This window comes from Embiotoca jacksoni, unplaced genomic scaffold, assembly GCF_022577435.1.
Source record: "Embiotoca jacksoni isolate LCO1_2020_lvr unplaced genomic scaffold, fEmbJac1.0.p SCAF_20, whole genome shotgun sequence".
Taxonomy (NCBI): Eukaryota; Metazoa; Chordata; class Actinopteri; family Embiotocidae; genus Embiotoca; species Embiotoca jacksoni.
This window is the reverse complement of record NW_027185341.1, coordinates 1706179-1732763: the sequence shown is the minus strand read 5'-3', so window position 1 is coordinate 1732763 and position 26585 is coordinate 1706179. Positions and strand designations below refer to the sequence as shown.

The following is a 26585-nucleotide window of genomic DNA, read 5'->3' as shown; positions in this document are numbered from 1 at the left end:
CTTGACACCTTACCTCACACGTCTTCTCTATCTCACATTGTAAATGTGCTTCTCCTTTGTTTTGTGTACTTTGCACAAAAAACATGCTACACCACTTCTACACTTTCATGCTTAACCCTCGTGTTGTCCTCGGGTCAAAATGACCCGCAGCTGTGTTCAACCAAGTTCTATTTTATTTCTATATTTTTTTTATATTTTTTGGGATCATTGGTCATCATTCTTTAAAGAAACCCTCACAGCCTCCTTGTCACCAATGATCCCAAAAAATATGAAAATAAAATAGAACTTGGTTGAACACAGCTGCGGGTCATTTTGACCCAAGGACAACACAAGGGTTAACATATGCACTATGAAGTTAGAACGGGAACAGGGACAAAGTCTGAATTAATACCAAGTTATAATCATATAACGTTATGATTTTGTCATTGGTAAAAAGTGATTTTCAGGCATGTTCATAATTAGGACAAGACGATTAACTGAGAATGTAAAGGTCACCTGTGGAGTCAATGCATTATTATAATTTATGATATTTTTAAGCCTTATGTTGGAAAATTGGTTGGTAATTAACCAGCACAGATGCTTGTGAACATTGAATTCCTGTGGGCAGAAGTCAGAACAGATTTGACTCCAACACACAACCTCGCAGGGCAATTAATGCAAGAAAAGGGCTGCTGGTAAAAACGAAACAAAAAAACAATAGGGGACCTCGCAGAACCAGAGGCATATGGTCAATTATTTCATACATACTGGATAAAGATCATTTGTTGCTGTGTTGCAGGATGGTCAATTAGACAAAGATCAATCAACGGTGCAGTCATACTGAGTCCTTTCTTTTTGTCGCAGCACATACAGACAGATTGCAGCGGGCCATATGTGCTATCTGAACTGCCAGGATGTAGTGACGACAGGACTGTGGGATTTTCAGAGGAAATGAGAAAAAGATTGAGTGAGAAGTGAAGCCGAGACATTAAGACGGATAGAGAGAGACACAAAGAAAACGCAAGGTAAGCTAATCAAGTGCAAGAGTGCTGAGAGGGTGCTGCCCCAATATAGTGGGACTCCTGACCTTGACTTGTCTGAAGCAGAGGAAGAGAGAGAGACTGGTGAGAGGCTGGCAGCCAGGGGGCATACTAAAAAGAATGGAGGAAATTAAAGAGAGGAAGAGAAAACTGCAGAGAAGGGTGAATTGAGACGTATAAACTGTGTTATGGCAAATGAGGTCAGCTCGGATCAGATTTTAAGGTCTTGTATTTTTTTTATTTTTTTTTTATTTAAGGAGTAACAACTTCTAAACAGTGGGTATAGATGATGGATGGATGGATGGATGGATGGATGGATGGAGTAACAACTTCTAAACAGTGGGTATAGATGATGGATGGATGGAGTAACAACTTCTTACTGCACTACTGCTGTGTCATCCTAATCAGCATTGCTTGAAATTCTATACTAGTTTTTAAGTTTTTTGTTTTAGGGTGATCTGATATAACAATTGTCTTTTAATGATACAAGGTCCTTCGTCCATTAAAACGCTGCAGAAGCTTCTTATAAAGGAGAATTTAACTAAACTTACACGTGATAAATAAACTAAAGAGGATGATAAATTTGGGGAAGGTCTCAGTATTAAAGCCTGCATCTTTTATGTTTTTCTGTGATTCAGAAACCACCAAGCCAGTCAGAGCAAGGACATTGCCTTCTTGTGTCAGATCCAATAATACTATTCTATAACGGCTGTGAAATTATCCTAAAAGTCTCTAAATAGACTTTGTGGTGAGGCAAGAATGAGCTTGACCAACATTTTGATCTCAATCTCGATTCCATGTCACCTACAGCGACACGTGATTAAATACAGAGCGGGAGAGACGGTACGGTGGCAGAAATATTGAGGGGAGAATGAAGGCTGGCAGAGGATAGACTGACGGAGGAACTAAGTTTGGCAAGAAGAAAGAAAAACCTATGAGGAAGGAGCATGTTTAGGTGGAGCGGGTGGAGGCAGGGGGCTGAAGAGGCCACGTGTGATGGTGTATAGCAGGATGAAGAATGAAGGAGACAGGGGGTAAGTGTTTGGTCACACAGCAAGTGCCTGATTAATTAAACCTACTGTTTGTTTCTGCACATCGAGCAGGCAGCTCGGAGGCTCGTTCTGGCACCTTGAATAACACTCTTTCCTCTCTGTGTGAGGTGCTGCAACAACTCAGCCTGGTTGCTCCTTATTCTAACCTTATCTTATCCACTGTGATCCACGCAGGAGCTCCGTCCACACAGCTTCAAATCTTTGATCAGTTTTTGTCCTCTTTTATCGTCTGCATTTGGGAAATTTGGTACTCTGAAGCAATTTTCAACACAGTTGTTTATTTTATTTGAATTATAAATCCAAAACTCTCCATTAAAATGATCATTTGATTATGTATGCCTCACACACACTTTTATGCCACACACACACACACACACACATACAGACAAACTAAACACTTACAAACATGGCCTTGGCTGTCTCTTAGGCATGCCCGTACATGCCCATCAACAAACACTCAAAAGTGCAGTCGAACGTGACCGTGATTGTATAAGAAATGTGACTAAGAGCAGAGGTTAAACACACAGGTATTACAGGTAGTGTTACAGCAGCGCACACACAAAAGCTTGCTTGTAAGCGCACCAAGTCACTGTAATTCCCCCCCGATTGAGTCATTTGTAAGGAGAGGCAGGTACCGGGAGGGAATTGTGGTGATACTGATGTAGGTGCCAATGCACTTGTCTCCCGAGACAAACCGGGAATAGCTAGCGGGGATGCTGTGAGGCGGCGCACACGACTCTTCTATTACTTAGGCAGAGCTGGGGGGGGGGGGGGGGGGGGGGGGGGGGGAGCCGGGTCAGGTCAGACATTAATCAACAACCGTAAAACTACATCCTTCAACAGCTGGAATTTTTTTAACAGGAATGCAAAAATAAGAGTGATACCACTCACATTTCCGTACAGTAAATATGAAGCTGAAGCCAACAGCTAGTTAGTTTAGCATAAAGCCTGGAAACAGAGGGAAACGTGTAGCCTGCATATGTCCAAAGGTGAAACAGCAACAATCACCAATATGGGGGCGAAGAAAAGCTAAAAGATTTGATCAGTGAGAGCAGAGTCAATATTTTCATTTCCTTCTGGGCAAGTCATTGAATAAGCATATTTCCCAAAAATGATTAACTATTCCTTTAATCCCTGGTGCCACAAAGTTCCTTTCTTTACTTTCCTTTTCAACAACTTTCAGTACATTTTAGCATACTTTCTAGGTTATTGTGGAGGCTTATATAAACACCAATAAATCAGTTATTATTGCTTTATAAATCAATAAAACACCATTAATAAATTCAGCGTTTGGGTTGCCAAGTTGTGAAGAAAAAAAAAAATCCCTCTGGCTCGTGTATATCCTTGCATAAACTCTCACAACATATTCCGTATTAAAAAAAAAAGTGATACAGCTTCTTCCTTCACAGTAGCAGAAACCCTCGGATAGAAATAGATTTTTCTTAAATTTATTTATGGGACATTTTTTAGAAAAATTTTGCTGAACACGCAGGCTCTTTCTCGCCTCACACCTCGTTGCCCATTCACCCCTGGAAGCGTTTTGTTCACCATGTGCCACTGAGAGTCCAAATAATATGACACAATAAAATCCTGAATGGCACATGCTTCACACAAAAAATAAATAATTCTTTTTTTTTTTATTGAGGTGGAGTAAATTACGGTTGTCCCACTGGTGTAATTATTATCCACCTCGCAGCTCAATGAGAGCAAGGTGTGTGTGTGTGTGTGTGTGTGTGTGTGTGTGTGTGTGTGTGTGTGTGTGTGTGTGTGTGTGTGTGTGTGTGTGTGTGTGTGTGTGTGTGTGTGTGAACTAGCCAGCAATTTTCAGAGAGGGTTGTTTAAACACGGCGGAGTGGCCTCACCCACTGTTGCACACTGACAGGCAGCACCAGCTTTAGCGGCTGCAGCTCTTAATCTCCTGCTTGTTGAGCTGGTCTGTCTGTGTGCATGGGTGGAGGTTAATGGAACGCCGTGCATTAAAGTTGCTCTCTGCTTGTGTGAGAACAAGTTTTTGGGTGTTGTTATGTAAGTGGAAATGAGATGTGAAGGGGCCTGAAGGCTGACAAAGGGAGAAAGTTAGCTCACATTCGGAGACTGAATGAGTCTGACTGCTTGAGTGCTCTCGTCTCTCCCGACTCAAATCTCGAAAATATGAAATGACTTTGATCTGCAAAACGCTATGAGTCTAAAAATCTACTTTACGGCACGCATATCAGTTTTGAACCGCTTCCCTCGAGCTATCAGCGCTACGAGTGGACCATCAACATTTGTTAAGTTAAATGAACAAACTGATATTCCTGCCAAGCCGCATGTGTTCCCCCAAGATGCCAAATCCTGATCATAAATCATGCACATGGACTTTTATTTCAGCATTTATGTGTGCTGATCATGTTGTGGCAGTTACTCAGAGCAGGCCAAATGTTGAATGACAAGATGTTTATGCTCTCAGGGATGATACAACTCCTGAGCCTGTGTTGAAAACCAACGACAAGTGTCAGATTAACTCTAAAGGTGATGACGGGACTGAATTTACATAAACACTGTATGAACACTCAAATTATGTGTCTGCCAGAGCCGTGTGTACATCTAAAACTGATATAAATTAGTTTGAAACAATATCTATCAGTACTCCCAGCAGATTATCCTGACAAACTCTGGTTGCTCATGTTTTTGGCCCTCAGCCTGCTTGTTGTTGAACACTCCACGGAGTCAGCTGTTTGCCAATCTGGAGCGCCTGTTACAGTAACTTCTTTGATGAGGTGGCACACCTTTGATCTGCTCGTGTGATAGTTTTGCATCAGAAGGGATGAAAGTGCATCTTTTTTTTTTTACCTGAAGTGTCCCACATGTTGAGCTCGATCCTCTGTTTCTCGATCTCGAAGCTGGCCGTGTAATTCTCAAACACCGTGGGAACATAATTCTGAAACGAGACATGTGTGGCTGAAATTAGATCAAAGCTCTCAGGGCTGTTATGCACATTGTAAAAATTTTTGTGGTTTTCATAACACGAAACAGTCAGACTTCTAATTAATCCAAATGGCTTGTGGTGTGAAGGATAGTGTAGTGATAGTGTAATGATGAATGTCAACAGGCAGGACATTGTGTGTGTGTGTGTGTGTGTGTGTGTGTGTGTGTGTGTGTGTGTGTGTGTGTGTGTGTGTGTGTGTGTGTGTGTGTGTGTGGAAAGTAGACGAAGCCAGTTCTTAGCTGTGACCTATTTCCAAATTCAGAAATTTGGGTCAACAAGATTTGAGTTCATTATCCCAAATAGTTCAAAAGTTCCAAGGAAAAAAACAAAAACTCTTTATATCAAGAGAACATTTTAACCCATCACATGTGTTTTCTCTTAAATATTATTATTTTCAAGACCATATGAGCCAGTTAATTACATTTCCTGTTGTTACTAATGTGTTAAAAAAAGTACTGCCATCATCACATTTGGAAAACCGCATCACAGATATAATAAAAATAAGATGTACCTACAATTATCTCAAAACCTGCAATTAAAATCTCAATTGTTATTGTGCAAAATGTTCACTGCTCACTGGATTTTACATGTTTGAACGTCTTGGTACCTTATTTTTCCCTTATTTTTCCTGATGATTTCAGTTATTTCTTATGACTAAAATCAAGAAGAGTAACAGGAATGATATTTTCAAGAGAAAAGCTCTTTCTTGTGTGAACTGTTTTATGTCCATTGTTTTCTTTCAATATAACTGCGCATTTCATTATTTTTTTTTTCCTCACAGTGGAAACACGGTTGAGACAGGCAAGCGGTGATTCACTGTGTTGCTCATCGGCCGTTCTTCTGGTCAGACCACTGAGGTCCCAGTTTGAACAGACCGGAGAGCTCCAGCACAGCGACAGACGCGCGCGATGCGCAAAAGCGCACCGAGGTGGGATTTGTTTTGGCAACTACTGAATGCTAATCTTAGTATTTTTTTTTTCATGATACTGATTTAATCCCTTTTACATTATCGGCGAACAAAGATTTAGTTAAATTAAATGACACTAAAGGATCTCATAACATTTTGGATGAAATCACCACTGCAGCATTTTAGTCAACAGTCATTTTACAGTCCACGATAAGAAAAGAGCAAAAACACGTTAAAAAAAAAAAACCACACAAATAAACATAAATAATTAAAGATCAATCAGTTGTATTGATACAAGCGTATTTACAAGTTTTGGTTTAGCCTTTACATGTCAGACCAGATGGAGACTTCCCCGCGTACTTTAATTGATTTTACGCACCTGTGCAGCAGCAGGTTTATCTTTATTAAACGCTGTCTTACCTCTGGGTACGAGTCTTTGGCGAAAACGTGAAGTAGAGCAGTCTTGCCACACTGCGTATCACCGACAACCACAATCTTACAGCGAAGTAATCCTTTGCTCTCCATTGTGCCCCGGGTGTATCACTGAATGGCTCTGTCCCGCTGCCAACTTGTCATCTAGCTCCCAGCGAGTAAAGTGTCGAAGAGCTGCTCCGAATATTTTTAAATGTTTCTCATTAATCGCTAATAAATCACCGCGGATAAAAAAAAAACTTCTGTTCCACAGTCTGATCGAGTTTCGGCTACATGCTCTGCGTAACGCTGCGCTCCTCTGTTCCTTCAGCCAAGTGAGGCAAGCTGACAATACCTGGCAAATTCACGTCATTTAAAAGTAGTTTCCTGCTTGAGTTTTTCAAAATAAAAGCACACAAAGCGTCTAACTAACTACAATGTATCGGAAGTCAGCCCAATGATGCATAAAATGTGTAATATGTACAGCCACTTTCTAATGCCTGAATAACAAATGTTTCTCCAGGATTATTAGTTGGTAGCCTGACTTGTGTTCCTCCTTGTGATGCAATTAGAACCACAAACAGTCAGCTGATAGCTTGGCATATGTTGATATTGGCTACTTAAGTACCTTTGAACAAAAAACGAATATACCTCCAAGCTTCTGTGACAATAGGAGGCCCTACTAGGCCAAAGTAGAGGGCAGTTTATTAGCTGTAGCAGTAGACGTTGACGTTTCACCAGTACAACATCCTATTATTTTGAAAGCAAAGCCACCATACTTCCTGTCTTTCTCTGGCTGACTCTGGCCGGCTTTGCACAGCTACCTTGTGCTTCCACCGAGTTTATCTGAGCAGTTTTGTTTATATATCAGTACAGTTCATGTCAACAGAATATCTGCGAATTAAGGCAGAGGTGAAGTCTCAGATTATTCACTTGAGCTCTGTGTGGATCTGTTTACCAGCATGTTGTAGACTATGTCTGTGTGAGTTAATGACACAATGTCACAAAAGCATAGGATGACAAGACAAAATGCATTTGAAATACTTTTACAAGGTCTCATGGTCACCATATAACCCAGAATGATTCATGATTAATTGAAAATTATCACCTTGAATACTGTTAGAATGAGCATCTTTGTGAGACACTGTTTCCAAGCTCGAATAGTTGAAATACAATCGTAGCCTAATGAACTGGCTTTAAAACCTTTGTCAATTAGGAAACGTATATTCTGGCCGTTTTAATGTAAATACAGGATGCAAGTTCGTTACATTATGAACTTTGTTGTATTTGTCAGGTACTCTCTGATCCGTTTTAGCACATTAGAACACATTTTTAAGTGTTTTACCGCCATCTTCTGGTCAAAAAGAGCTAAGCAACCAGTTTTACGTGGGCCAAATTAAACAGTTCACGTAAGCAAAGTCAGTCTTTTTAAATGAAGTTAACATTACAGTAATGCCATGTTTGCATTTTTACTAAATTGGTCATTGTTAATACTATTGTCTCCTCATCAGTTTTCTTATCTTCTGCGCTCTTTTGACAGTTTAGGAATCAACATTTGTCTTCTCTGTAGATTTATTGTTTGCTTTTAATGCATTATTTACAGAATGGGGCTCCTTATTTTGTTTAGTTTTTTCAATTGTTAATTAGTTAGCAATCATAATTGTAACTCCAGCGATAGCAAAAATGCACATAATGGGAGAATTGTTTTGCGATCTTTGCTTTTCAATTTGTTTACTCCATGTTTAGCAAATGCTGGTCACCTTGTCAGGAAAAATGTGGCATAAAATGCTTAAGGTCGCCCTCCACTCAAAAATATGTTGTTTTTTTCCCCCCCTTGTTTCTACAGCTGAATGTTTGAGCCTCGTTGTGCAGAATTTAAAGAAGGCTATTTCGACAATCATTTGCAGAAGGGGGAAAATTCTTCTGTGCTCACAGGAAATCTGATTTTAAGAGGTGGGCCTGAGCATACTTTGTGACATCATAAATATTTTGGAAGCTGATCCAGGTTCAATATTTAATTTATACAAGTATGATGAAGAAACGTCCAGTGCGCAAACATTGAAAATGGATTTTACAGTGAGGTCAGAGACATCTTGTGTCCAACAGTAACATTTTTGCAATGAAATATATTTGCATTGTCATATATCCTGGAATTTTTTTAATGAGGAAAAATGAGGAATCCTGTTTAAGGACTTTTACAAGATAATTAACTTTTTTTTTTTTTTTTTTTTTTTTTTTTTTGGGGGGGGGGGGGACTATTTCAGACATTCAAAGTAGAGTATTTTATGAACATATTAAAACATGTCTGTAGGAGATCTTTTAGATATGGCAGTTGGTAATAAGCGCTGGAAAATCTCAACCCATGAGGTGACTGACAGCAGCTGTGAGGGGATGTAAAACTTGCATTCAAAAAATGTGTCGTGATTATGCCATTTGTGTGTGTTGTGTTTGTGTCTGAAATCACATAAAACATCGGCGCGCACTTACCACATTTCCCCTCAGACCAAAAGCATTCACCACAGCTGTTTTGTTTTGTTTTCCCAGCGAACACCATGTTTGTGCCAGCTGTGGGTGTGTTTGTGTGTATGAAGACGATTACATGTTTGAATATTTACAGGATGCATGGTTGTATACATTGTATCCGTGCGCACAGACTCCCCTCTTCATGCCTCGGCGACAGCGTCCTCTGGACTTGAATGCGGTTACAGAAAGTGTGAAATGGCAACCTGTGACCTTTCTGCCCTTTTAAAAAGAATCTATCTCAGTCACTGTTTTTTCACATCCTGTCTGACACATTCAACTGGCATTACAAGATGAGATAGAAGCCCCAGTTGCAGGATGCAACAATTTGTGTGCATGCACAAACTGTGTGTGGGTACATGACTACAAGTCATTGACATCATGAAGAATGCTGAAGGTGCTGTTTGAAATACAAACCTAAACGCAAAGGCCAGAACTACATCAGGATTATATTTAAATGTCTTTTAGAATATCTCAATCTCCAATAAATAACAAAAAAAATATCTACAAACGTGCATGGAGATATATAAAATAATGTTTATAGCGGCTTTAATTGCAAGGAAAGTGTCCACCTCTCTAGATTATTTTAGTATTATCTTCAACATCTGAAGAAGATAAATGATTTACCATTCTATGTAACATTAATTAACTACTGAAGGACAGGTGTGAGCTGAAACCTCCTCCAGCTGTGACCTGAAATCTCTTCCAGCTGTGACCTGAAATCTCTTCCAGCTGTGACCTGAACTAGTCCCACTTCTCTTTCCAGGACTCCAGTGTCCAGGGTTTGACGCTCTCCGCGGCTCTCATGGCTCACATCTTTGCTTTTTGCCTACAAAACACCTCGGTCACTTTTTCAGCTGCATCAAGTCGGACATAGAGAGGCAGAAAGACACCGGAAGTTAGACAACTTACCATTTAAAATAAAAGTGTTTTTTTTTATCTGAATATAGCCTATTCTGAAATAGCTAAACTAAAAATGCTGGTATACATCCTATTTCCATAATAAAACTAAAGTTAAATTTCGAATGACAGTTTGACAAATTAAATTATTTTTGAGAAACAAGCCAGAAATTAATTTCAGGGGGAAAAGAAAAAAAAAAAAATCCACAACGTTTCGGCTATGTATTTTATTTTGAAAATCTAAACCGGAAATCTTGATTTAAATGCGTCTCGCTTGGCCCTGATCACTTGTTGAACGAAGCGCACACACAGGAAACCCCCACAGTGACACGCTGATTTTAAGAAGAGCACGACTGTCAGCAATTACGAGCATCTTCTTTTCAGATTTTACCACAGACCTCTGCAACAAAGAGATTCCTTCATTCTTCCTTGAGTGGTTTTGAAAGAAACACCCCAACAAGGCAGAGCTCCGAACTGAAAACCTCTGAAGCTCACATCACAAAGTGGTTATCATGTCTGAAGAAGAGGCTCAAACTCAGCAGCAACAACCACCTGAGCAGGAGAAGAAGCCCGATGAGCCTCCGCCGGCTGCCGCTGATGCTCCGCAGGAGTCGATCAACAGCCCTGCAGCCGAGGAGCCGCCGCTCTCCTGCCGGGCTCTGGTCCTCACAGGGTATGGGGGCTACGACAAAGTCAAGCTGCAGGTGAAGACGCAGATCAAGCCGCAGCTGAAGCCCGACGAGGTCCTGGTCCGCGTCAAGGCGTGCGGACTGAACTTCGCCGAGCTGCTGGGCAGACAGGGGCTGTACGAGCTGCTGCCTGCCCCGCCCGTCACGATGGGAATGGAGGGCTCCGGGGTCATCGAAGCAGTCGGGGAGGATGTGAAGGACAGGAAAGTGAGTAAAGGCCTGCTGAATGCTCTCGCACACCCACAAAATACCACGGTGGCGTCAGGTCAGGGGCTCCGGAGCTGCCAAGTAGCATATGCCTGCATCTTATTTGCCCTGAAAGGCTAATGGGTTCTTGTTCCTTGCCAGTAAGTGCGCGTAATCTTTTCCAAACACAAAAGCAGATCTCTCATTGGTTTCACCTTTGCTTAGATGTAGAGAAATCAACAAAACCTGTAAACTTAACCAGGCATTACTCTCAGAACCCCAGATTTGTAATGCCTTGAGGATGTAACAAATGTGGCCACCTTTTTTTTTTTTAAGATGATATGTATTTGGAATGGACATTTTCTTTTCTTTCGTGGGGCACTGACAATCAATGTCTCTCTGTAAAGGCAACACATCTGAATGCAACATGTTTCATATACACAAAACAAAGTTTACTTTAATCTTTCTGATCAATAAATGTGTCTTAATTTGAAAAGCGGCATCTAAAGAAGCTCCTCTGCTGCAAAATTTATGAATACTAGTGTCCTTGAAGGGTTTTTACATTCCTCTCTCCTTCACTGTATTTATCTTTGCTTGATAAGAGCGTCCACATTTAGAATTTTTTTTTTTAAATTTCATTTATCACGTCTGACGAAAAGGTACAGAACATTTAAATCCATAAAACACCTCTTGTATCTGTGCAGATTTGAGTATCAGGTTTGTTTTCATGCCTTTTAGGTTGGTTGAAAATAATGAGAATTGACACACAAGTCAAGTGTTTTGTGATTCAAGTTCAGTCAACGGGTCTACTTGAAGCCTGCTGATCCAGAGGCCAAAGTGTCCACTGCTAATGTGCACATTTATTTTTGAATACAGCCAATCAAGGATAAAACCAAAGTGACTCATAGCAAGTAACCTTGTCAGAGCTTTTGCTAAAGCTCTGTTGTTTTCACTCGGTGGTTCAGATTTGTTTGCCTGCAGCTGGTACAAAGAATCAAAGCGGAATCTTTTAACACGTCAGTGGAGGTTGGTGTGCCTACACACTCATGCATATAGAACATGGAAAACACTCAGGTTTGAATGAATAACAGGACTTTTCAGCTGATGTGTCAACGAGTTGAACAGATACACCATTTGCTTTGGATGAAAATCTCGGCAACAAATGACTTGCAGGCTGATGTTTTTCTCTTATCCTCCTCTAAATATTTCTGCTTCCATAAACCAAAGAAACATCTTGTTGTAGGATCTGCATCAGCTGAAGGAGAGAAATAAAACCTTCAGGGAGATTTGTACAATAAATCTTTCTGGCCTGGTTTGTGCCTTTTATGTATTAACATGATATTTGAGTCACAGAGCTATGCTACTGATTTTCTCAAATATATACACTGAGATCTCTGCATAACTCAGATGGTTGTTTAGTTGTACTTATCGCTGTATTTCCAGAATCATCAAACCCTCTTCTAAACATCTGGATTTTGAACCTTAAATATTGTCTCTGAGTAACTGGGGTGCCATAAACATAAGACTTAGACAGAGAAAGGCCTTGCTTAGATACTAATGATAGAAAAAATATCTGTACCATTAACTAATGTGAACAATTGAGGTCGGTTATCAGTCTTCTTTCCATCTTTTTATGTCAGCATTTATACATATATTCTATAATAATAGCTGTGTTTTTCTAAGTGATAGTAAAGCTCATCGCTGTCCCTTGGTGTCCGCATGGAATTTCCCTCCACCTCCACCACTTACTACACTCCTCCTCTCATTCTTCCCTCCATCCCTCTCTCCATATTCAGAGAGAAAGAATCCTATAGAGGGAGCGGTGAAATTCCAACGCCTCCTTTTTGGAAGGAAAACACATGACACCACAAATCACCAGATGCAACAGTGCAGGAAGCTGTGAGGGCCAAGAATGTAGAAATGTATAAGCACTGAAATGACGGAGATTAGGCGTTAAATGGAAACCGGTTCCAGTTAGGTAAAGATTCAGGCTGGTTGGTGTGAGAATATGGGTGGGACCGCAGTGTGATTAAGAGCACAGAGCAGCAGACAATAAGGTAAAGGGATGCCAAAGTGTTTTTACAGGCTGATCTTGGTTTTAATCAGGCCAGACGAGTGGAGCTGGAGCCAGTTGAGGACAGAAGGGTGTGGCACTATGGAAGCAGACAGACGTTTTGTGGGATCCCATTGTAGGATCCCATTACATCTTGTCTTTCCAGATTCAACATCCAGCGTTATTTTGTCACAGATGTTTCTAAATTCGCAGATGTTACGAAACACGCCAACTGTCTATGATCATGAAACCGTGACTGATATTTCTGAAAGCCGTGTTAAACCGTTCCAACTGGCCGCCTAAAAAAGAAGAAATGTGCCATCATCTTGACAAATCAAGTCTTTAATTAACTTAATATTGGCTGATGAGAGGACATGCACGCATTGCTCTCATTTTAAAGCATTAGAGTTACGATACTAAGAGTAATACACCTGCAGAGGGGGAAATTAACAGTACAGTTCCCCAAGTATGTACTTTTATAGGTGCACATACACATCTGTATTAAGGAATCTTGTTATGTAAATATAACAATATATCAGTCACAGTAGTCGTGTTTCTCCAAAACTTTAACTTTTGATACCGCAGGACTTTTACTTGTAGTATTTGTAAAGTGTTGGCCTGGTCCTGAGATCTAATTTCTTCCTTCCCTTCATGTGTTTGAGTGTCGTAAACAGACACGGAAACAACAAATACATTTTTGTTGAAGATGCTCTCTTTTGTCTGCTATATGCTGAGAAGTGTTTGTCTAGTTTTTCTGACAGTGATAATTAAATCTGTGCATGAAATCGTTTAGGGTGAAGTGACAAGTCTCCACACAGTTTACACGTTCATGCATTGATATAAACAGCGTCACTCTTGGTTTTCTGGCACAACTTTTGTAAAGACTAATTCAAACAAGCAGCAGCTTTCCGCTGTCCTACTTCAAGCACCACTTACAGTTACTTCATTTCAGGTCATCTTTCCAGGAAGTGAGCTCAGCCGCTAAACTCACTGTCATGTATATTTGGAGTTCATCCAGCAAGAGTTTCACGAGTCCACGGGTTGAGAAGTTTGATCAACCCAAATTGGAGCTTTGTCATTTGAGGTGGAAGTTAAATTATGTGCAACGACTCCTCAATGCTGGAGCTGTTGGAGCTATCTCACCCCAACAGACACACGTGTTTGTGTGTTACTGTTTTATTATCCGTGCATGTGTTTGTGTGCGTGTTATCTGTCTATTGTCATGGTTGTGTGCAGCAGGAAGTGGGTGTGGCTAGAGCGCTTGAAACCTGTTTTAACAGGAAGCAGCGCAGCATTCATAATCTTTAGACTTCTTTCCTGTGCCCTTCACTTTTTTGTGAAATTTCACAACAACGGTGAGACTTTTATAATGGCATGTCTCTGTGGAATTAAACAGCTCGCTGAGCCTGAACAACAACTCCAATAATCCCAGTCGTCTGAGCTCATGTGAAGAGAAACAAGTCAAATACGTGCAGGAAGTTTCATTTAATCTTGTTTAAAACATGTTTTTGGTTTGTAGGTTTGGACTAAGACAAAGGAAATAAAAAACAGACTCAACACATTTTAGGTGTGAAATGAAGGGAATTCACAGCCTTTACAAATACCATTTGATTCTTAATACTAAATCTAAGAAATTTAGAATTTGTTTTCTGTTCGACCTGAAACAAAAAGTAATCTAACCTTTTGTTAGAGAACTATTCAGCAACTACTTTTGATAATGTATTTATGATTTCAATTCTATTTCAAGCAGAAAGTCCAAATATTTGGGTTTAGCTTAATGTGACAAATTACTGCTTTTCTGTGCATATTTGACAATGGTCATAATAATAATCAGACAAATCAAGCAGTTTGAAGATGACAGTTGTGGCTTTGCAAGTTTTTGACAGGTGTTTTCAGATTTATTTGTATTAAAGATTAACACAGCAGATTAATGAAATCATGAATCATTACTTGCAGCCCCGATTTCAGTATTCCTAATGTACGAGCACAATTTCACATTATTTCAGTATCTACTACATAGGTAGGTAGGTAGTTACTTTATTAATCCCCAAGGGGAATTTTTTTTTTAATCTACCCATCATGTTGACTGAGCAGGGCACCTAATGTAAAAGTCACAGATCAAATGACTTCCTGCTGACTTGACCACAATTTACCATTTGTTGCTTCCTGATGCATGTGAAAAAATAAAACGGCTTCACTGTCTAATCCTAAAGACAAGAACAAAGTGGATACAAGAAATTAAACTGAAGGAAAATGCATTTACTCTTTTTTCTCATGTCACCTGTATTTGTTTTTAAGTGTCGGTTAACCTAAATGACAATAAGCCATATTCCCTCACTTTAGGTGGGATTTACAGAAGCTTTGCAGACAGATTTGGCTTTAAGGTTTTGATATATTTGTCTGAAATTTCTTCCTCCATGATGCAATGTTCTAAGAAATAAACTGTTTGTGGTGTCGTTCTGTGGAATATCTAGAGCAACTGGGGGTTTTTTTGGGAGGGGAGGGGAAGAAACACTTATGTTTTCCAATATTTTCATCTTTTCCAATATAACAGTATCAACATCTAATGGTTGGTACAAAATCTGGTACAATAGTTCATGTTTCTCAGATAATAAAAATTCCAGTTTCTTCCGTTGTTCCGTTTTTTGGCAAATCAGCATTTTGGATTTCCTGCGTTAAGATTATTTCAAGAACTTGGCAAACATTAGGGCATAAATAGACCTGCTGCTGTGAACTGTTTATTCATTATTTCAGTTATATTTGAACACTTATCACCACCATCAATGGTAACTTTGCTACTGTAGCTCCTCCCTCTCCTCCTCTTTGCTCCCTCAGGTGGGAGATCGCGTCATCGCTTTAAAACGCAGCGGCATGTGGCAGGATTTGGTCGTTGTGTCTGCTGCCCGCACCTTCTCCATGCCCGAGGAGATGACCTTTGAGGAAGGTGCTGCTCTCTCCATTAACTATTTGACCGCCTACATGATGCTGTTTGAGATGGCCAACCTTCGGCCGGGCAAAAGTGTTCTTGTGCACATGGCAGCAGGTAAGACGCACATAGGGCTCTGAGTGTCATTTGAAAATATTACAAGTGAAAAGTCCTCCGAAGATTTACTTCTCATGTTTGTCCCGTGTTCCTTCCACATGTTGGATTTTTGCTACATGTGGTACAGCAGATAATGTTAGTTTTTCGCGGAAGTTATTTAAATTCATAATCTGCATGCTGTGGAGTCAGTGACATTTAGTGGTGAAACCTATTACCAATTCAAAGAGATGATTCTGAAAAAATGAACTAACAATAAGTCTGATAAGGTAAAAAAAAAAAAAATGCTTAAATTTTTTTCATTTTGAATTGTTTCTTACATTTTATTGATGAAACGATGCGTCAGTTCATTTAAAAGATATCAACAGGCTAAAGAAAATGATTGAATTTGCTTTGAGAAATAAAAAAAATGCCCCCCCCCCCCCCCCCCCCTTTCCAGCAGGACATTCAGTCCCCCCGTAAGTTAAATGTTGAATTTAACAAACCCAACAAACGCCTCCTCTGGTCTCCGGGGCAACATGTGAGAAGTCACACGGCACGTTTGCTCCAGGTCGCTAATCACGTCTCTGAATGCAGGAGCATTTCTGGGATGAAAAATTATAAGCAGAGAGACTGTGGGTCAGAGGTGAAGCTTATTCATAAAATGGTAAATTGGATCATTATCAAAAATGGTTGCTTTGGCAACACCTGACATTTTGAACAGGGACTCCAACACCGTACCCAACAGATATTTCTCAGTTACTGCTGAGGGCTTTGTTTGTACAAGGCATCAGTAGTATTACTCAGATCACAGTAGTATGAAACTAACACTAATTATACCCTCTGAGCTTCAGCAAATTGTCCACAGATAAACATTTACAAATAGTTGCCCCTTTTAAAATCATAAATTAATAAATAATCTTTAACATCTTCTTTATGCTGACTTATGAGGGAAGACTCAAAGTTCCTTTTCAATTTTGGAAACAGCATCAAGAAAACAATCAATCTGCTGATGAAGACAATGTGGTTTGATTGAAAGCACCAGAAAAGCTACTAAATTGACCATGTTGTGAGATTCTTTTCTGTCAACAGTGAAATTGGCAAAACTTGGCAAATTCCATCAATTGATAAAGATCATGTGATATGACAGAAAGCATCAGATGGATACTAAATCAACCTTGTAGTTGGATTGTTTTGTCAACAGCTGATGCCAAAGAATTAACTGTGAATCTCATGTATTATTATTAGTCGGTTCAACATTTCATTTCCTTTTATTAAATAAAAGCCACCAAATTCTTATTTAGAAAAAAAAAAAATTCGATCATTGATCGGACATCACTGCTGTATTTTAACATCATGTGCTGTAGATTCACACCCTCAAATGTTCCTGACATTAGGCTGTGATGACCACAAATCCTTTCGGACGGATGGTGAAACATCTTAAAGGCAACAAAGCGTCCTGTTCAGTTGTTTATGTGTGGTAATTATGAACATATTAGTAATATTGGAGAGAAATTGTGGGCAAAGATAAATGAGAGCCACAACATATATTTCCAAATAAAAGCCTGATTTGTACTCACGAGTTAAGACAGAAAATTGTTATTTCTCAGCACTTAAAATTCACATCAGATGGTAGTGGGAGGATTTTAATCAGTTATTTGTAGTGTCTGTATTGGAACAATGTGCTATGTATTCAATAGACTAAAGTGTTGCATGTCAACTCCTTTGACATTTTAAAAAGTCACCGTTTATGATGTTGTTTATGTTTGTTTGCTCATTTAGTCTGAATTCAAAATGAAATGTCTAAAAGATGTTAATGCTTTGGTACATCGAATAGCTCGGTATATGACGAACCACTCTGAGTCCACGTATGCAGGTCGGTTAATGTCAGCATCTCGGTCTCCACCATCACGGTCAATTGCTCTTCTGGTCCGCTGCACTCCTCCACCCTCTCCACTCAAAGGCCCTGCTCACACTCGTCGGTATTGAGTGGGTGGATGGCTGTCAGCTGACCTGTATGAATCAGCCACATGAGACCAGGGTGAAGAAGAGGGCAGGAGGGATTGTCAGTGAACCTGCTCGCCCAGCCTTTCACTGTTAAGTGATAACAGGCCATAGAGACCAGAAAGCGCCGTCTTCCATTTCATCTTTTGTTCCTCTGTCTTTGAGGGTTTCAGCCATCATAAGATCACATCTCCAGCCTCTGTAGACCTGAGTGCAATGTAACAGCTGCTGCTGGAGTTGTTACAAATGAAAGTGACCGTAATCTCACCACTGTTTAGATTTGACCTAACATACGAGCATGACATTTAACCTCTGTAAAATGGGACACGTATATTGTTCTGTATCTGTATAAGTTCGTTTCAACACTAAATGGTGCAGAGAGAAATATGGCCATGATTTTACTGCTGCAGTATTTCATTATCTGCAAGTATTCATTTTCTTTTTCCAAAATTTTGCCCAACTCGGTTGATATCTTGTTTGATTTTGATGTTTGCCAATGTTTGGCTACACGACTTTTGTTTCCGATTTTTATTCCAAATTTTAGTCACACCTGCTCAAACACCTCTCCAAGAGAGATGTTTTCATTCTAAATGATGAATAAAAATGGATCAACACTCCACCTGTCACCTAACAAAATAAAGTTTGTAGATTCAGTCGAGTTGGTGTACATATGCTGCTCCATGTAACTGCATGTTTTTATTATGGTTTTATGCCAGTTTTCTACAAAAGGACATGACAAGCTAACAGAAGATTTTATTTAAATCTGAATGCATGTTTTTGTATTTGTTAGCTGTGGTAAATCATCTGTTTATAGCTAATGTCTGCCATATTGCACTGCATAGTCAGAGAAATTGAAACCTTTATTCTTACATTTTTCAGATTATCCTAGAAGAAATGTTGAAATGTTAATTCAGATAACAGAATTGTGGATGGTGAATATTAAGTGTGCTTTATCTCAAGATAAAACCCAAGGCTTGGAGATTGTTGTGAGGGAAATAGTATTGTATTTATTAATGTATTTAGTAGGTGCTCTGTCATGGAGCTGTGTCAGATCAGATCAGCACTGTGCTAACACAGCATTTGAAACCGGTGTACTTTAGTTTCATTGTTGGATGATGAAATCGCCGAGTGTTTCGGAGAGGGACCGCACAGAGGTTAAAGGCTCATTCTGCTCAAAGTGAAACACCTGCTGTTGATTCTATTCTCATGTCTGTTTGTGCTGCTGTCCGCACATCTGCAGGTGGTGTGGGTATTGCTGCTACCCAGCTGTGTCAAACTGTGCAGGATGTGACTGTTTTTGGCACTGCTTCAGCTTCCAAACACGAGACCATTTCCCAAGGCGGGGTGACTCACCCCATCGACTACCGCACCAAAGACTACGTGGAGGAAATCCGCAAAATCAGCCCAAAGGGTGAAACACCACACTCCTGTCAACTTCTACTACTGCACATTTTAGTGTTTAAACACCGAAGTCCTTCCCTTTCTTTCCTGGCCTGGTTCATATTTGTTCTTCTCTTTGCAGGAGTGGACATCGTCCTCGACCCACTTGGTGGTTCTGACACCCAAAAAGGCTTTAGTTTGTTGAAACCTTTGGGCATGCTTATAGCCTTTGGTAAGACACGATATTTGAAAACAGAAAAAATATATTAATCTAATCATTTGTTGATTTTATATTCATGTATATTTTTTTTTTAGCTTCATTTAACTTGAATGATTCATTTTGGTTGGGATTATGATGTTTCACATAATTTTATCAAAAATGAACGAGACTTGAATAGTACTTCCCAATGATATCATGAAGCCTGTGAAAGACAGCAAGCTGTGTTTGGTCAGGTCCAATTTGTAGTCCGTCATGTGTCTCATCCAAATCAAGGAGAGATATTATGAATCTATTATCCCATAATCTAACACAACAACCATCGTGATTGGAATCAGCAAAGCGTTCCAGTGCTGTTGTGTAGGTGCAACATTTTTTATTAAAGACAATTTCATCATCTCTGATGGATAGCTGGCAGATACAGTAGCTCTTGTGAACTTTTTCTCTGCATAGTTTTTAATGTATTCTGTTCTATTGTTTGTCATTCCAGGTATGGCCAATTGTGTGACGGGCCAGAAGAAGAACCTGTTGGCCATAGCGAAGACCTGGTACAACCAGTTCTCTCTCAACACCATGAAACTGATACAGACCAACAAGGCCATCAGCGGCTTCCACCTGGGCTACATCACTGATGAGGAGCTCGTCACCAGGATGATGCTCAAGTTGCTGGAGCTCTACAGGCAGGGAAAGATCAAGCCTCGCATTGACTCCTGCTATCACTTTGAGGAGGTTAGTTTGACCATTTTTGCCATCTAAAATCTGAAATAGCTACCTCTGCTTTTGCATGCATAACAGCACTGTTAGGGTATCAGCTTTACTGATGGATTCATTATTTGAAGGTATCTTTAAAAACTGTATCTTAAAAACCAATAAATTATTGTGGATATCTTGCTGATTTGCTGCACACAGCTCTTACAGAATTTATTGGGGAGATATGAGATATGAGGATGCTATTTACCCTCTCGCCAGACCCTCGGCAAGAAAGTGAGAGGTGTACGTCTTAGAGGTTTGAATACAAACAAGTACTTCCTATTCTTTCACCTGCACACTCGGACTATTAATATATGAATGAACAACCAACGCAGGAGCTCCACTGCAGCTTCTCTGTGTCACATCGTCAGAACAACTCCTCCTGGTGCAAAGCATTAGATGAGCAAATCTAAACCCCACCCATCGGATGAGATGGCACTTAACAGCTGTTGCTAGGTGACAGTCTAAATTGTTGCCGTGGCATTACGACTTGTGAGGATATCTGTGGTTTGAGTTTCCTTAGCTGGTTTTGACAATAGACAGGAGTGCGATTCACAGCAAGAAACGGACAGTAGCTGAGACAGGAAATAATATAAAGCATGAATGACTTACGGCAGAGATGCATAACACTGATCACCATTGATTATATTAATGTTCACCCCCATTTTGGCTGTTATCAGTATGTGATTATGTATATACAGAGACATTGGCCCAAATTAATATTTGCCTTCAGAGTTTGTTTTTTGATATTTATTTTTTTGTGTTTAGATTTGGTTTAAGAAAACAGTACATAAACCCTAAACATTTAAAACCCAAATTAAAGACTGACTTGAAAAAGGACAGGCATTTCAAAATGTGGAAATACATAATATTACACAACATTGGCAACTTCGTCATTGGCGCCCTGTGCTCTTCACGGATGAGAGCAGGTTCACACTGAGCACATGTGACAGACGTGACAGAGTCTGGAGACGCCGTGGAGAACGTTCTGCTGCCTGCAACATCCTCCAGCGTGACCGGTTCGGTGGTGGGTCAGCGATGGTCTCGGGAGGCATTTCTTTGGAGGGCCGCACAGCCCTCCATGTGCTAGCCAGAGGTACCCTGACTGCCATTAGGTCCCGGGATGAGATCCTCAGACCCATTGTAAGACCATATGCTGGTGCAGTGGGCCCTGGGTTCCTTCTGATGCGTGACAATGCTCGGCCTCGTGTGGCTGGAGTGCGTCAGCAGTTCCTACATGATGAAGGCATTGATGCTATGGACCGGCCTGCCTGTTCCCCAGACCTGAATCCAATCCAGCACTTCTGGGACATCGTGTCTCGTTCCATCCACCGACGCCGCGTCGCACCACGGACTGTCCAGGAGTTGACTGATGCTTTGCTCCAGGTCTGGGAGGAGATCCCTCAGGAGAACATCCGTCGTCTCATCAGGAGCATGGCCAGGCGTTGTAGGGAGTGATACAGGCACGTGGAGGCCACACGCACTACTGAGCCTCATTTTGACTTGTCTTGAGGGACTTCCACAGAAGTTGGATCAGCCTGTGATCTGATTTTTCCACTTTTAATTTGAGTATGATTCTGAATCCAGACCAACATGGGATAATGATTTTGATTTCCATTGATCATTCTTATGTTATTTTGTTCTCAACACATTCCACTATGTAATGAATAAAGATTTTCAACTGGAATATTTTATTCATTGAGATCAAGGATGTGTTGTTTAAGTGTTCCCTTTATTTTTTTGAGCAGTGTATATAATCTAACTGATGACTCAAAGAAACTGTTGTTGTTCACATTTTTCTTAAAGCTGCTCAAATCACGATTTTTACATGAATAACAACTCAAGCAATTATGTGTAATGTCAACATCGTGTTACTCAAAGTGAACAATGTTTTGTTGGCAGGTATTTAAATGTCTTTTGGGTTATTGTTTTGTTTTTAAGGGTTCCAAACATTACATCAACATCCAGCAGTTATTTTGTGATAAACCCACTGTAGGCTGTTTGCCCAGCACCAAACTGCAGACAATGTCATCAACTATCTGATGATCATAGGGGAGCGTGTAGGAGCTAAAAAAGGATTTCCTCAGAATTTATTCAACATCAAAACAAAACTAAAAGAGAGTCAATATTGGACTTGCCTTCATCAGATGGACACAAACATGACTTCAAACTGATGCTAATCATTCTGTGTCTGTTTGTTGTGCTTAAATGACAATGCACTCTGCTTCGTAAAGCAGAAAGAATCCCTATTGTGCACATCCGTTATGCTCCTCTGTCTTTTCTCAGGTGGCTGACGCCATGAAGCGCATGCACGAACGCCAGAATGTTGGCAAAGTCATCCTCCTTCCTGAACCCAAGAAGGAGGAAGAGAAACAGAAGTCCAACACTGACGCGGAAGAAAATGATGCTGTCGTCAACGAGAAGAAAGAAGAGGCTACAGAGGAAGTTAAAGCAGAAAAGGACTGAGTAAGAGTGTTTATTTAAAAGGTATTCTCAAGCCCGTCCTCAATGAGTTACGTTCAATGTTCCGTTGTCAAAAAAAGGAAAGAAATGAAAAGAAAAATGCCATAAATTCTTTGACTTTGTCAGTATTTTCAAATTTGTATGAAGTTTTGTTGTGCAATATGTCTATAGTGTAGTGTCTTTGTTGGAAACACTTGTTTATTGAAATAAATGGTCACTGTATTCCGTTACATTACCTAAAGAATATGATTACAGACAGTTTTTAAAATTGACTGGTGGCAAAGGGGCAGAGCTTTGAATTTTTGTTTTGTCCCTCTGACACCAGATGAACCACAGCTCTAACATAACATCCGTAAATTAACAAACCAGGGCACAACTATACTCTTACTGACGACTTTAAAAAGTAGGACTGAGGAGCTTTACAATAATAATCTCGAAATACATTTTAGCAACTGTGCTGACTGCAGACTACAATAATGTCTACCCAATATGCCCTCTTTCAGGCACCAAATCTGCCAGTAGCCTCAAGTTTTATACAGTATATGCTTCTACCATCTTGCAAGTTGCCTGCTAATCAGAAGGTTGGCAGTGCAATCCCCAGTTTCTCCTCTCAACATGTTGAAGTGTCCTTGCACAAAACACTGAACCCCAAGTTGCTCCCGATGGAAAGTGAGCACCTTGCATGGCAGCTCTGTTGCCATTGTTGTGTGTGTGTGTTTAATCCATTTAAAGATTACTGGCAACTTCACTGTATACATTAGAGTCATTTTGATTTTTACTTTTATATCTTACTTTATTGTCTTTCAAACTGCCCAACATTTTACATCTCTCCTAATCATTTAAGGGTCTGCTGCAAGGTACTTATTCTTAATTGTAAGAACTTGGATGCATTTACAAGGCTTGACACTCACATCTCGTAAAATGTGGCAAATATATATATATATATATATATATATATATATATATATATATATTTTTTTTTTTTTTTAATACAAACAGGGTTTTGTTTGTTTGTTTGTTTCAGTTTTCCTTTAATCAACATCATATCTCAAATCTGGCAGAGTAATAGTCCCATTGCAGATCTTTAATTGGATGAAGTGATTAACAACTGTAGTCAAACAAATTAAATGATTTACCAAGTGACATTTTCTATTGGTGTAAATAAAGTGGTAGTGGCTGCTGGTGTAGTTTAGTGGAATGTGATGCACTACTAAAATGTGTAACGGTGAGATAAAAGTGTCTTTTCACAACTTCTTCTCTGATGAATGTTGCCACACAGTTTGAGGCTCTCTGTCTGTTTAAGGACGGTCACTGTGTAATTGTAGTTTAACTGTTGTATTTTCCTCACTTATTTGGGCCAAATTTAAAGCCCACCTTCACCACTGCCGTCAAGCCGACTATGAATAACAATTAGGGGGAATTCCCTGCCTGGCAATCATGCTTGGGTTTTCTTCCAAAGAATTTCACACTGAACTTGAGCTGAAACTGTTCGGAAAACAATCTGAGGGAGGTTTGCTTACCTTAATTCTGCACCCTGCTTTAGCTGCTTTCTTAATTCCTACATCCAAATTAAAATGATTAGTGGCAAGTTTACAGAACTTCATGATTCCTCTTATACATATATATATAGGCAGTCGTTTAAAAAGTTAAACGGAAAACTGGGATGATGCTTCGCCTTAAAGTCCAGCTTGTCTTAATCATGCTTTTCTTGTTATATTTCTGTACTCGGTCTGCATTCATTTCGAAGCTCTTACAGCACAGAGTGATTTATTACTTCCATTTTCTTCACAGTCATAATTATTTTATTGCTTGCATATCTGTTTCTTTGAATGGATGACCTAACTGGTGGGGTTTGGCCTCAGCAGTTCAGATGTTTTACCCAGCTGTGGGTGTAATTTAATGCTGTGACGCAGAAGCACAAAAGGAAGAGTTTTTCCTCCTCCTAGCTCCTCACATTCCTCTCTCCGCCCTCTCAGTGCTGCTTTTTGTCACTCTCTGGAGTTCGACTCTCAAGTCGCTCTCCCTCTCCAAGCAAGTGTTGTTTTGATTTCCAAAGAGTTCTTCTAACAGAGTTTACTTACAATGTTTTATGTTATTTACATTTGTGATATTTTTTTCTTTTGGCCATTTGGACAAGTATTGTTAAGTTTGGCCAGGTTTCCTTCTCCTAGTATAAAGTAACATCTGATGTGGATTCTGAGAGGGAACTGGAGTGTTATTGTGATTCTATCAAGTTCATTTTGGTCCAAAACCTCCAGTGAGAGTTTATGTAACGAGTCTTTTCCACTTCCCTTTGAGGTGGTGCTTTACTTATTTGTGAACCTACCAGACCACCATTTGCTGAGATAAATGTTAACAGCCTGGAGTTACAATTTCATTACTGAATTAAACTAATGTTAAAGGATTTTAACTAATAAGACTAGTGAGAATAGTTTTTTTTAAGCCCTCTAGTTCCTTTTTGCAAACTTCTACTTCAGAAATCCTAATAGTTTTGTGACTGCAGTCAAAAGTATAGCCTTCATAATCAAACATGGTTGTCCTGTAATGTTCCTGGTAATATTTTCACAACAATAGACACAAACTGATGCAGTATTCATGCTCTGAAAGAAGGACATCTAGTGGACAGTGAAAAAAATCCACAGCGTTTCCTATTAACAATATGCACTCTTGGCTGGAATATCAATTGTGGCACATTATGAAATAAGCAGGTTCCATCTCCAAAAAGCTGAATCGCATACAACCCGAATTGAAAATCAAATTAGGGTTTGACAAATGTTTATACATAAAAAATAAGACATTATATTTGTTTAATCAAAGCTTTAAGGGCCAAAATCCTTTAGTTAAGAAGGAAGCCATTTAAAATGATTTTCTGCTATAAATTCTAAAACATTGTAGTAGCTTTTAAAATTTAATGTATTAAAAGTAGTCAACAATTCACATATACTTTTATACTATCTTGTATGTACAATAACCACTAGGCTAGAATTAATTTGCAATGTAATAGATATGATTGTAACCATTATTTGGGCTGCGCTTATAAAGTTGTTGTCCATTAAGCTCCAAATCCTTTTCGTTTCCCGATTTTTGGTGTTGCTGAAACATGTTGTGTTAAGGTTTTTAATGACCGTCATAGAACAATGCTGCCTTTTTTCAACCCACTTTATACACACTTGCATAGGCCTTCTGTGTTCATATGGCACTAGCCTGTCTGTATTATTAAAGTACACCTATTAGTACATTGTTTACATTTTATTGTCCCTGTATTTGTGACCAATGTGCACATTTTACTTCAGTAAAATCATTTATTTGACCATTTCTGTGGGTGTGAATTTGCACAATTACATTTTCTGGAAAATGTTATTTTTTATCTAAATGACCATCGTATTTTTACACATTAATTAGTCTTTTACTACAAATCACATGACAGAGCGCTCAATTCTCCAAAACACAAATAATTCTCAGCAATGTTTTTGATCCTTTTTAAAGAAACTTTAAGGATTTTTGTGGTTATATTAAACATGAACTTAATAAGCAACAGTAATTTTGTGTTTTGATAAAACACTGTTGCGCTGCACAAAAGAATCAAGCCTATCAGGGCTGTTCTGAGATTGAAGTTCAGTCCCTTCACATCTCACTGCAGTGTCTGCTTTTCTTCACTTTGATCATCAATGATTCAGCTTCCTCTGCTGACCAAGAAACTAATACTTGAGGAAGTTCTCATGACTATCTCATGATGGGGTTTTCTTGAAGTGTGATAATTCTGAGCTAAATCCACAAGTGTTAACTGCTGAAGTCTGACTATTTAACATCACAAACACTTTTCCAGCTATCCAGTTTTTGGCTACAAGTTTTATTCTGAGTATGTTTAAACATATCGTGGGTAAATGTATCACTAAATACAGCTGGAACTACAGATTGATTAGTCAATTGACAGAAATAAAATTGGCAACTATTTTTAGCCTGTCTGTCTGACAAAATATGACATTTGAAGACATCATCTTTTGTATAAGAAATCGTGATGGGCACTTTTTGCCATCTTATTTCATA

The 26585-nt window shown here is 39.5% G+C and overlaps 2 protein-coding genes across 2 annotated transcripts in view; one reads left to right on the top strand and one right to left on the bottom strand.

The window, feature by feature from the left end:
• LOC138201931 (rho-related GTP-binding protein RhoN-like) overlaps positions 1–6682 on the bottom strand; it is a 29584-nt gene extending 22902 nt beyond the window's left edge. The window contains exons 1-2 of the mRNA XM_069155529.1: positions 6367–6682; positions 4904–4991 (exon numbers count right to left, since the gene is read on the bottom strand). Of these exons, the coding sequence (XP_069011630.1) occupies positions 4904–4991; positions 6367–6471 (193 nt within the window). The 5' untranslated portion in view covers positions 6472–6682. The remainder of the gene's footprint in view (positions 1–4903; positions 4992–6366) is intronic.
• A 3393-nt stretch (positions 6683–10075) lies between these two features.
• On the top strand, positions 10076–25853 carry LOC138201930 (synaptic vesicle membrane protein VAT-1 homolog). The gene is made up of 6 exons (XM_069155528.1): positions 10076–10673; positions 15541–15748; positions 18969–19139; positions 19251–19340; positions 19816–20054; positions 22362–25853. The coding sequence occupies exons 1-6, from the start codon at positions 10290–10292 to the stop codon at positions 22539–22541; spliced, it is 1272 nt and encodes a 423-aa protein (XP_069011629.1). The 5' UTR covers positions 10076–10289; the 3' UTR covers positions 22542–25853.
• The last annotated feature ends 732 nt before the right edge of the window (positions 25854–26585 follow it).

Coding starts and splice junctions, on each gene's coding strand:
- LOC138201930 (XM_069155528.1), top strand. CDS start 10,290: ATGTCTGAAGAAGAGGCTCAAACTCAGCAGCAACAACCACCTGAGCAG. Junction 10,674..15,540: donor AGGATGTGAAGGACAGGAAA/GTGAGTAAAGGC, acceptor TTGCTCCCTCAG/GTGGGAGATCGCGTCATCGC. Junction 15,749..18,968: donor TCTTGTGCACATGGCAGCAG/GTAAGACGCACA, acceptor GCACATCTGCAG/GTGGTGTGGGTATTGCTGCT.